At 35.8% G+C, this 12,591-nt stretch overlaps 2 protein-coding genes across 4 annotated transcripts in view; both read right to left on the reverse strand.

The window, feature by feature from the left end:
- LOC134639984 (myelin and lymphocyte protein-like) lies at positions 1 to 8,374 on the reverse strand. Its single transcript, XM_063491525.2, has 4 exons — positions 8,288 to 8,374; positions 4,328 to 4,492; positions 2,497 to 2,688; positions 1 to 1,851 (listed from the first exon to the last, which is right to left on the reverse strand). The coding sequence occupies exons 1-4, from the start codon at positions 8,372 to 8,374 to the stop codon at positions 1,777 to 1,779; spliced, it is 519 nt and encodes a 172-aa protein (XP_063347595.1). The 3' UTR covers positions 1 to 1,776.
- Positions 4,382 to 12,591, reverse strand: part of nphp1 (nephronophthisis 1) — a 24,500-nt gene continuing 16,290 nt past the window's right edge. For 2 of the 3 annotated variants that reach the window (XR_010573915.1, XR_010573916.1), the window contains exon 22: positions 4,454 to 4,492. The gene's annotated coding sequence lies outside the window, so the exon portion shown is untranslated. Of the gene's footprint in view, positions 4,493 to 12,591 lie in introns of all 3 variants that reach the window. The other variant, XM_065471871.1, reaches the window with a different exon arrangement.

Consider the following 12,591-nt stretch of genomic DNA (forward strand, 5'->3'; position numbering starts at 1 on the left):
AATCTAGTGTATTTAAGTTGGTTTATATGGCTGTCAGCAAACAGTTTTCTTCATTCATTCATTCTAAAACCATGGAGTGAAACATGGAGGAAATTGAAGGATATTCCAATCACAAATCAAGTATTTGGCATAGTCTGAGTTTCAGGCTTCAGGTACAAAGCTTGAAAAAATACATTTAAAGTAAATTTGTCAAAAGTAAAATTCCTCTTGAGACCATTTCAAATATGGAATAATGATTAATTTAAGTTAAAGATGAATTTATACTTTAATTAACTCATTGGTCATGCCAGTTAGGCTACAGTTAGGAACAGTTAGCTACGTAGCTAATAAGGTAAGGATCAGAAGTAAAACATGAATGGACAACTATATTGTTCGTATTTTGCTGTAAATGTTTTAATGCCTTAATGTTTTAATGTGGAAGCGTTACCTCCTTTACAGAAATGAAGCTCTAATAGAGGTTACACTGCAAAGCTACACTGCAGGTACCTGATACATCACTCACTAATAAGACCACAGCAAAGAAACAATGAAAAAAATTAATATATCTATCTAAATAAAAACTAAATAAAACTTAAGTGTTGCTGATCCCTGTATCACAAAAGACAATGTAACATTGTAAACACAGTCACTGTGGAAATACAGACAACAAACAACACATACAGCTGTCAACAGTTGAAATGTGGCCCTGACGATGCCTCGAGTGTCAGTCCCATCACACCCTTGTAGCGGCTCTCACTTTAACTGAATAAATGGGTAGGTCACCATCAAAGTGATCATTATTTTAGCTTGGCCCATCAAGTTGCAACAGATGAAATATAGGGCCCATTCCATTTATCGTTGGGCTTGTGTTCTGTAGGAACTAAAGTCACAATCCTCCTGCTTTTCCTGCTTCCATTTTTAGTGAGAACAAACTAAAAGTCTAACTGTGGCAAGCTGTACAAGTAAGTCGTTGTCATAAAGGTTTGAAATATTTAAATGCTGTGGTGCTGGTTTAGCTCACACAATGAACATGTGACTATATGCCACAAGGTTAGATGCAGTTCTGTTAAACTCTAGCCTAAGGCTGTGTGTCTTTCCCTTTCTGTCCCTTCCTCTCTCCACTATCTAATTTAGGCAAAACACATATATAGCAAATATTGTAATGTCAGCTATCATATTAGGTCATGTCTTTAAGCCAGGATCACTGACGTGGTTTACTTACAGAAATTGCGAAAACATCTTTCTTTCTTTTTTTTTTCTTGAAATGTCACAGTAATATATTTAAAGAAGATTAGGACACATCTTGAGTTTTAAAAATGCATTTGTGTTTTTGTGTGTGAGTGTGCAATAAAATTTGTGAACTGAGCTTTTAAAGAATCGTATATGATTGAAAGTTACAGTGAAAATAAATCAAACGTTATGATAATATCATTCCTGCTTCTGTTTAGATTAGTAATTTCATTACTTATTTACACTCATCTATCTTCTTTAAACGATATTTAGTTCGGAAAACTAAAAAGTAATTCTCACTTCTTATGCATGTATTCTCAAAAACAACATTGAAAATTGTGAGGTAGGCTAATGTGATAATGTAATTTTTGTTTGGTTTTGTTTTGTTTTGTGCTTCCCACTTTTTTATGAATTTGATGTTTGGGCATATTCACTCATTAGAAATGCATGAAAAGTAACATGAAAGTAAAAATAATTTTCCTAAAAAAGCTCAATGTATTTGTGAAAGCTATGTGATTAGCTGTTTTTGTTTTGTTTTGTTGTTTTCGTCTTGAGTTGGTGACTTTTTTAGGACCTCTTCCATCGAATGGCAGAGAATATGGCATGGAGAAAGTAGAGAAGAGTGGCCACATAGGACATCACCTAAAAAACACACAGAAACACAGACGGATTATGCAAATGGCCACTTTGAGGTACAAGACTTTGGACCACTTTAGAGATTTTAACTTAGCAGTATAATTTTGATTTAGGATTTTCCTTGTTTGAGCAATTACAATTTGAGACACATATACTTTACTTGCGTATTTTCAGTATCTTCCATAATTACATTTTCGATTCCTTGACATAAGAGAAATGTTTACATATCTACATTTGTACTGCTTAACAATATACATTGTTAAAACATTTTAAAGCTGTGTTCTTTTACAACTACTTTTAAAACTACTAAAAGAGTTGGATAATTTCAATGTGTTGTGCTAAAATTGTCAGGAATTACGTGATATTGTCAGAAATACAAGTACAAGATTCATATAAGCTATTTCCACTTGTTTTAGTAAATAATGATATAACGTTACCATCAAGCAATTCATTTATTATAGAAGAACTTCACTTATTTTATATGATGCTCAAAAAAACATACATTAATAAACAAATTAGGGAACAATTTTACAAGTTATAACTGACTACTGACGATTATACAATGTATGTCAATACAGATTTTTAATTTGGATATGTCATTCTTCAATATCCCTTAACATTTTGAACAATAAATGTATGTGTTTTACGTACCACTGCAGAAATGTACAGTCGGTATATTTTGATATATTCATCAGGTGTTTCAAGTCCTGGAAGCGCTATAATTGGTAGAGCTGGTTGACCTGATATAGCTTTATAATATTCTGCAGCCCCACAGGTGATAAAGGCCAGATCCACTGATGCACTGAGGAAGAAAACCACTGCCACAAAATGATAGCCTGCATCCTGCAAAATGAAATATTGAGAAAAAAGAAGAAGAAGGAGGTCATTTTAAAATGATAATAAGAGAAAAGAGGGAGGGGGAACAAAAGGGAAAATTTTCAAACAAAGTGGGGACAGGTTGATGGACTATGTAAAACTTGTGGGAAAGTATCCCCCAAAACCCCCAACTGCCCCCGTGGTACTGCATTTGTAAGAACATTGCCAGGTAATGACCCTTCTTTAAGATAGGCCCTAAAAATTTCTTTAATTGTCAAGTTTTCTGCTTATCGTTTAATGTCTAATATATTGGTGCACATTTCTCAAGGTCTACACTACAGTCACATGAGAAATAGAATTACACCTTTATTCTTTATTTATTATTTATTATGTCTAAGTTTTTATGTAACAAGACATAAAAGAAATCTGGTCCCGAGCAGGTTCTAAAATAATTTAAATATAATCTCAGATGAACAACAACATATTTATTTATCAAAAACTAAGCCTGCTTTTAGCCCCAGTAACTTGAAGTAATCGTTTTCTGTATGACTTTATCAGTCTTTTATATCATTGTGGCAGAATTTCGGCCCACTGTTCTTTTATAACAGCTAATTGTAAAGAACAGTGGGCATTCATTGAGGTTTGTATGCATCCAACGCATTTCAGTCAGATTAAGGTCTGAACTTTAACTGGTGATTCCAACGCTTGGATTTTTTTGTAGATTTGCTGCTGTGTTTGGGATCATTGTCCTGTTATGTGACTCGTTTTCAGCCAAGCCTTAGGGGTTGGACAGATGGCCTCACATTTGACACTAGAATACTTTGGTATACAGAGAAATGCACAGTTGGCTCAATGACTGCAGGATACCCAGCTTCTGTGGCTGTGAAATAATCCCAAATCATCATCCTTTCACCACACAAAACGTTTTTGTGGTTTAATTTTCTGTTTGTTCTTTGCACAGATGCAATTGTAGGGTAAGGTGTGCTTCTGTGTTCTCTTTATAGAGAACAGATTATCTCCTGAGATTGATGTGGCTTTCTTTGGCTTTTTGCAGTCTCACATTGCATACCACTGTCTGATCTTGGAGTGAATTTGCTGGGTTTTCCTTTCCTGGGTAGATTGGTAACTGTCTTGAAGATTTTAAACTTAAAGTAAATACTCTTTCTTGCTGTAGAGTCACTGATTTTAAATTATTTGCAAGCTCTCTATTAACCCTTCACAGATTGATGGGAAAAAATAATTGCTTCTTTAAGATCATTGCTGATTTATTTTATCCTTCACATTGTGCTAACACATTTGAATGCTCCAAACTGCCAAAATGTCTACTTTTCTAGATGTGGCCACACTTGCTGATGATCAATTAGTCAACCATATTTCATTAATACTTACTGTCTTAATTTCTATAAAAGCACTGTGGTGTATTTAGTTTTCATACATTGTTACTGTATTTTGGCTTAATTTTTGTTAAATACAAAATTACAGTTTAATATGTCAGGAGTTGCTCGTCATTTACCTACGTGGTTGACCTGCTGAAGACAAAATGATTTGGAATTTAAAGATGCTTTACTTCCTTTTTCACATGACTGAACACGTTCAACAAGTACTTTCATTGATCCCCTATTAATTATCTAATTGGGGTATTAAGCAGTCAGTGGGAGTGTCTAACCAGTGCTGGCCAGATGCTGCTCTGATTGCCTCCGCAGAGGAAGATGAAGAGCCAGATTGTCGTCATTACGAAGCAGAAGATAGACACAAACATCACCCAGCCCAGAGGGTTAGCCGGAATAACTTTAGCCGATGCCACCAGGATCCACACCAAACCACCAAACACCTGCAGGGTCACACAGAGGAGGGGAAAAGAGACAATGATTGATGATATTGCAATTCAGTGGCTTGATTTCCACAGAGGGAATTCTACACACCCACTTTGTAAAGTTTTTTATTAGAAATTTATAGTGTTGAGTGTAAGCTTTAAGCTATTTTCCAGCCCTCTGAAAGGTTGTTCAGAGCTTCATGTAAATTGGTACAGTGCCCTTTAAACTAAGGCTTGGTCGCACAAACACACACATAATGGCCATGTTGTCACTCTTGGGTGTATTGCCTCAGTCTTTATATCTCCTCCTTTGGCAAACATTATGCTTGAAAGAGTCTTTGGTATTTAGATGGAGCATGAACCTCCCACCATTTGTTCCTTGATAAGAGGCACATTAAAATGCTTTACCATAGGTCACAGATAGTGTGCGCAGAAAAACATTTTTATTGATTGTCATTCCTTCTTTTCTTTTTTTAAACATGCAATGTCCTGGATTAAACACTGTCACTGTAACAGGCAAACATTGCTCTATCAGAATCAGAATACTTTATTAATCCCGAAGGAAATTATGCTCACTCTGCTCATTCATCTCAAATGGTCCTTTTAAGTATATTTAATGTGAGAAATGTCTCCTCCAAGTAAAATAAATAAAAATAACTGCATTTACTTCCATTTATGTAGTGCTTTTCTGGTCTTGGTGGGAACTTGAGGTATGTTAGAATGCTTCTTAGCTGTCATTTTCAATTATTGTTTAAACGATCCACATCACCAAAAAAAGAGTAAAAAGATGAATAAAGAATACACAACATTCATGATTTCATTTTTTTTTAAATGCAAAGAAGTTTTGGTTTATTTACTACTTGTGAAACTTATTTGTACAATGTCAGAATATTTTTTTAATTGTCAAATTGTGATGTAACAACTGCCTGTTTTTTTCTTTAAACCTTTAATAGGCGAAACTCTCTGGCGAAATTTCTGACAGTGAATCATGAAGGAAGTGCAGAACAGAGAGTAGCCAACAATAGGTGCTTCTACATACAAAAATTGTTTTAATATATGGACAAATATTGCATAAGGCTTATCGCAACTTATTTCATCTAAAACCACACAGGGAAACCGTATCCATTTTACATCCATTCCAGGTAAAAGGGAACACACCATGAATATACAAATTTATGCAAAAATATATGCAAAAAAACTGGTGGGTGGGGCTTCTGTACTCGCAGTCAAAGCTTGACTGTTTACTCTGACTGAAAACAATAGGAAAAATGTTTATAATGGAGCATTTAAGTCAGTGTGAAGACTTAATCTAGGTTCGCTTGTCTGTAAAGTGACCTCAATATTTTTATCAACATTTTTCCATCTTTAATGTGATAAAATTGTTTGTTCGCACAGGGCGAGGTAGGTTTGGATAGATTTAATCCTTTAATAAATGAAATCATTATTTTAAAACTTTGATTAATATTAAAATTTGTTTGATGATCTGAAGCCTTTAAGTGTGAAAAATGCTTTTTCACAGAACAGTATGCATACCTGGCTAAACCTAAATCAGGTATGCTAGTATTTTTTAGCATCTATATCTGTTGTGACAAATCTGTTGCCATGACTGAATCACAGCTGAAATCCACTGTTGTCAGTCTAGACTGAATATAACTTCTGTTTCCATGCCAACAGAGGGTGGAGAGATCATTTGAGTGGAGTATACCTTTAAATCAGCTGGACGTGGATCCTACGGCCACGTGGTCTGACTTTATGGTCTCTGTGATTATTTGAAATAACCAAGCTTCAAGCTGAAAACTAGTGTTGAATATGTTTGTGTGTGATGGTAAGTTAGCTTTGAGGCTTTGAGGCACAATTCATCTGAATTTCAGTAGTGGGACCACACCTCACACACTCCCCTTCCGCTCATATATCGCGAAATGTCCTCCTGCCCTACTTGCAGTTTGTTCTTATTTCTGTGCCCCACCCCCCCAGCTCTTGTCTTATTTCTCACGTCTCACGTAGATACCAAGAGTGCTTCCTGCCCAGAGGGCCCTGAGGCCCTCGCCAAATCGACAACTTTGCTGACGCAAAGTTGTTGACTTTCTGTCAATAAACACTGTCCAGTGAAGTGTGATCCCTGCTAGTGAATTGTAGGTTTAAGGACAGTTTCAATTACAAAATGTTAAAAACATCAAGCATCTTAACTTTTGAGGAGATTTTCAATTCATTCCTTCACTTTACTGCCATTGCTTGCCTTGTGCAGGTGTATAGCGTTTCCTTTTTTTTCCTCACAGTCCTTCACACAGTACACAGTAATTCCAGGAAAATGACTTGGTTGCCAAAAACTAAGCCAAACTCACCCTCGTTTGTCTTTTTTATCCGTGATCTGTTAAATTTACAATAACAACAAGAGTAGGTAAACTTTATCAGTAGATTTCCATTCTTGTGAAGCAGCAAAAATTTCTGGCACAACTTCACCTACTTCCATTGTGCATGGAGAGGATGAGAAACTAACAATGCAGGAGCTCCAGCAACACTTAAAAGTAAATAGGAACAACTTTATTAACTGACCAACGCATTTAGGCTTGTGGCCTTCATCAGGCTTGTGCAGTATAACGTTTCATGAAAAGTGAAAGCCATCCAGTAATCCATGAGAGTTTATGACTGCTTTGATATACACTTCACTGCACTTAAATCTAAGGGTTACAGGTGCCTTTCCACTTGTGTCATGCAGATTTAATCTCTGTGTTGCATGCATCAAAAGAAAACGTAAAGATAAAGCTTGGGTTTGGTATTTACAGCTTTAGTGCCATTTTAATGAGGGGCATGCATGCCAAAAAAGGTGACAACTTGTTTGCTTTAATTCTAAAATGTCACAGAATACAAGGTTTTTTCTTTGTGGTTTGAGCAATACAGAAAATGTTTTAGCTAACAAAATGTCTCTATATGACATTATGAACAAATAAGAAGTACTAATATCTATCCCTGCACTCTCACATTTAAAGTAATAGCTGTTATGCAGGTTTAAAGATATTGTGCAAACTTTTTTAGGATACATTTATAAGATATATATTTTAAATATCAGTCTTTCTCCATTAACAGCTCAGAGTTATTAATGAAAACTTTTTCATCTCATTTTGTTTTCTTGGACTGAAAAAGATCAAAGTTTTCACTATTCAATATAATACAGTCCAGTCCATCACCACCTGTTACACCCATGATTGTGATCATAGAGGAAAATCATGGTGAAAGTGAAAGTGAGGATGCCAGCGACAACTGAAGTATTGTGCAAATTGCACAAATATATTTTATTCATTTTGAAGATATAAAAATAGAACTAATGGCTGACTAGTGTGCACTACCATTTCTAATAAATTGCTTTTGAGAGTACATATGTTATTGCAAAACAGATACTGCATCACAAATGTTTTCTGACAAATAAAATGTGTGTTTTATTTGATATTTAGGGTTTTCCTGTTGCTATGGAAACAAATTATTTTCACCAAAAAGGCTGCTTTTTATGCGTGAACTACACTTATCAAACAGTGGTTCCAGCTGACCAGCAAAACAAGACGAGAAAAATTCTTATCACAATGGAGACCTGCCTCAACGGAGAAATGAGGAGAAGAAGATGTTACTTTAAATAAGCTGGCCTGGTTGAATAAGGAATGACATAAGGAAAATGTGTTAAACAGACATGTGAAAGAGAATAAGAGAAAAGGCTGTCAGTGAAAAAATAAGACATGTCTGAACCAAGAAAGAGGGTAAAACTCAACATTGAAAAGTAACACATCCCTTCTAACAACACAAATTACAAAACAAGAAACTCACAAACTCGGGGATGAAGAATATGTCAGGAAAACTGGTGAAGATCCTTCCGCCTGATGGCAGAGCATCACCTGAGGTGGTGGAAGCCATAGTCCAAAACACAGTGTGTAAATACGTATGGGTTGTCTTAGAGAATGAGATGTGTAACCTGTTTCAAGGTGCCTTTAAACACTGTCTTTCTGTCTCGTTTTCCCTCCTGCACCTCCCTCTATTTCTCCTCTACTCCACCTCCCCATCCATTCCTACTGTTCAAACTACCAGTTTGACAGGTGGGTTTTTTTTTTTTGTTTGTGCAACAGGATGATGTATCATGACCCTCTTTGCATGTGTGGTTCTCAGTGCAGTTTTTATGTGTGAGCCTCCATTTCTGTGGTATTTGTTGATGATTCTCTATTAATAGTATCAACCTGTTTACATGCACACAAAAAGGGATAGTGAAGCAACTCTAAGCACTGTTAATTCTGGATATAAAAGGAGTTTCAGCTGAACGTTAGAGTAATGCCGGCTTTACTCCAGCTCTCACTGAAATATGATCACTTCATTTTTTTTAAAAAACGCACAGTGGAAGCCAAATGCAAATGCTGAGGCTTCCCAAGTCAGTTGGTGACATGGTTGCTGCTTCCATCTATAATCACTTTATACTTCTAATAAATTTTTAACTGCTGTAGGTAATATTAAAATAAAGTCTTATCCAGCTAGTCGTCATCTGATCAGCCTCAAACCATCAAATGGGTTCCAAAATTTATTCTGCAGTGTCACAACAACACCAAACATACAAACAAGAGAATTCACTGCTTAAGAAGAAAAAGCTGTTCTGACTGCCACACGGTATAGGTGGAGGTCAAAATCTTGCAGCCAGACTGGGATTACAGAATATACATAAGCATGGTGGCAGTAGCATAGTATTTGGGCATGATGCTTGGAAGCTCGTTGTCAAGTACATTAAACATGAAAGTCAATTTACATGTGAGTTGAGGATTTTTTAAGGCTCTGATGCCATTTTATATGACTGACCTGTTAATCATATAGTCACTGACAACCAAGTTAATGTTTGCTTTTGACTTTGTGTCTTAATGTGTTTTATTTGTGTCTTAATGTGTTTGTGTAGGATCTGACTGAAGTGCATTCCTCTTAAACTAGTGTCTTTTATTAGCTATCTGCTGAAACTGCAGAAGTTTAGGTCTAAAAGACTGGGCGAGGGATGCATAGACTGAAGTTTCGTTTCGTTTGTTAACATAAAGTGCACATGAGTCTGAACAGGAAAGAATAGAGACTTAAAGGATCAAATGCACAGATAGATGAAGAGGTCTGAAATGAAACAAGAGAACAAACATGAGAACAACCAGCGAGAAACAGGGAAGTTGGGAGTGGCAGGAGTTAAATTGATCAACTGTTACGTCATATGTTTCCACTTGGCAACATTTCAGCACTTTGGAGTACAGCACTTTTGTTCCTCTTCCTCTATTTCTATTTTTTCTTCTAAAACAAAGTAATAGTTAGTTGCTGTAGGTTAAGCCTTAGAGGTTCTAGCAGGTGAATTTCATCACCTTTAACTCTTTAAAGTCACTAAACTTATATGAATCCTTTCAACTAAATCAACTGACAACCCCAAACTGTGAAGTTACAATATATTGAGAACAAATAGGTCTCTTTGTGCTTTCATTTCCAAGCGTGTCATCAAGTCAAACTGTCAAACACAGTGCGACGGTTTCCAGGATGAGGGATTAAAACACTTCACCATATGCAAAACATCTTGTGTGAGACAAGCTCGAGACCCTTTCACCTTTTTAATCATTGTCTGTAGTCACCAAACCTGTTTTGTTGCCACAAAATAAATAACATAAACAGCATATGAATTTAAATTATTACTGCTACACATGCATCACATGGGTGTTTCCATGAATTTTACTTCCTATCATAGATACATTGATTAACGGTGAATAATCTTTTTGAGTTGTAAAATCTGAAGCCTAAATATATCTGAAGAATTTTAAAAGAATTCTGATACACTGTGTTAGTGATAATTCAGATCAGGGTTGCAGGTGGGCTGGAGCCAATCCCAGCTACCATAGAGCAAGAGGCAGGGTATACCCTGAACAGATCACCAGTCTGCCACAGGGGTAAGCGACAGACAACCATTCACATATACATTCTCACCTATGGACTAGATAACCTGACTAACAGCATGTCTTTGGACTGTTGCAGGAAGCTGGCAAGAACCCACACAAGCACAGGGAGAACATGCAAATGCAAAAAGCCCCCGGCCAGATGCTGGATTCAAACCTAGGACCTTCTTGCTGTGAGGTAACAGTGCTGCCTCTTCAGTGCATTCCATTACTGGTAATATGAGTTGTGAGACAAGTCTTTGCCTAAGATTATGTGTAAAAAAGAATGTGTGGAGCATTATAAAAAAATTGGCATTTTTAAAAAATATAATCAATATGCGATTTAAAGGTGAGTTCAAATCAATCCACAAATAAAGTACATACCAAATTTCAAATTTCTGATCTTCCCAGCCGTCATTACATATTAGAGGCAAATGATAACTTAAGATTGACATTCTGCCTTCGCATTTTAATATTTGGATATATTAAGCAAAGTTTGCAAAGGATGTACATTTTTGTATCTAAATCCATCCGACTTATTTATAAACTTGTAAAAAAGAAGCCTTTGATGATAGCATCATATTGGTCTAGGCAATCACATGAAAAGAGCAGTAAATGATTATTAAAAAGAAGCGGTCCTTAGATGCAACCCTGAGGTACCCCTCTGTGCTGACTAATCATACTTCACACCCTATTACACAAATAGCAGGGAAAACATATCAATGCATTCTAGGAAAGGTCTGTCCCAAAAAAGATCATGATTGACCAAATCAAAAGCATTTTTCATATGAATAAACACTGCCCCTCATACCTATACATTTGAAGTTAGCAGCATGCAGAAAAGGACAGGTTTATTATAGTGATGTCAGCATTAATCTAGTTAAAATGACGTTAACGCCATAACCGAATTAACGCGCCAAATCTCCGTTAGCGAGTTAGCATGGATCGCCCCGTCCGTGGGGCTGCACGGCGATAACGCGTTAATGAGCTAACCATGCTAACACGTTGACGTCGTGCAGCACCATGCACGGTAAGATCCGCCCTAACTTGCTAATGGAGATTTGCCACGTTAATGCAGTTATGGCGTTAACGTCATTTTAACTAGATTAATGCTGACAGCACTAGTTTAAAATAGAAATAAATGTTTTCATAACTTGGCTCTAAAATGAACCACTACTGCTTCTCAAAACAAGGAGACCTTTCTGAGTACAGCTAGTGGTTCAGGGTCTTGCTGAGCACAGATGATCATGTATTATTTAATAGATCTTTGTTTTAATTGGAAACTGACAGCCTACAAATTTTCACGAAAACAATAATGTGCCTAATATGCTTTGGAACTTTGTAAGATGAATTTCTGAGTTAAAGATTAGAAATTACTGGAAAAAAACACGGGTACAATTTCTAATTTCATGTAATCTTAACAGCATACATTTCTCTCACCTCAATAACACATTTTACTTGACTATACTTTGATTTACTACTTTCAAAACTATTTGTATAACAATGAATTAGAAAAAAAAAGCTTTGAAATTAATGTCTGTTTTCTTGTGAAGTTTTTTATGTGATTCCTGTTTAACATGCAATTTTAATATTGGACTGTGAGTCACTCTGTAAGAGTAGCTTCAAACCTTCCACATGCATGTTTCCTCTTTCAGTGACAAATACTTGTTTTGTTCTGCTGATGCTGACACACCCTCTGTCAACCCATTTGTCTGTTACCCTCTGCTAAAGCTAATATGTATAAGGAAATGCTTCTGTGTAACAACAAAACATAAGGTCAGGCACACTATCAAGTGAAACTGAAGCAAGGATTTTGCCATGGTGATCATTTCTTCATTTATAGAAAATATAATTTATTTAGTTTTATTTGGACAAATAATCCTGCTGAGGGTTAAATAATAACAATAATATTAAATAATATATTAAGTATATGACTAGTATTAAAGTATACGTATTAGTATTATTCACAGTAATGAACCATTATTTAAAGTTTTCTAAATAAATCACTCAAGCCTGAAAGACACTTCACTCAAGGATAAACCAGTGTTGTGTTTACACATAACAATAAACCAAATTATTAAATTGGCACTTTGCTACTAGCTGCCCATCATAAAAACATATCATTGGTTCCCATTTCTTTCTTTAATTAGAAAAAACTAGAATATAAATATGCTGTTTGACAAGCATAAAATTGTATTTTGA

The sequence above is a fragment of the Pelmatolapia mariae genome, linkage group LG13, assembly GCF_036321145.2.
Source record: "Pelmatolapia mariae isolate MD_Pm_ZW linkage group LG13, Pm_UMD_F_2, whole genome shotgun sequence".
Classification (NCBI taxonomy): Eukaryota; Metazoa; Chordata; class Actinopteri; order Cichliformes; family Cichlidae; genus Pelmatolapia; species Pelmatolapia mariae.

What these genes read in the sequence shown, in the direction of transcription:
- LOC134639984 (XM_063491525.2), bottom strand. Translation starts at nt 8,374, where the DNA reads ATGGCTTCCACCACCTCAGGTGATGCTCTGCCATCAGGCGGAAGGATC. An exon ending in TATTCTTCATCCCCGAGTTT is followed by an intron (nt 4,493 to 8,287) that starts GTGAGTTTCTTG and finishes GTGACCCTGCAG; the next exon opens with GTGTTTGGTGGTTTGGTGTG. An exon ending in GCAGCATCTGGCCAGCACTG is followed by an intron (nt 2,689 to 4,327) that starts GTTAGACACTCC and finishes TTCATTTTGCAG; the next exon opens with GATGCAGGCTATCATTTTGT.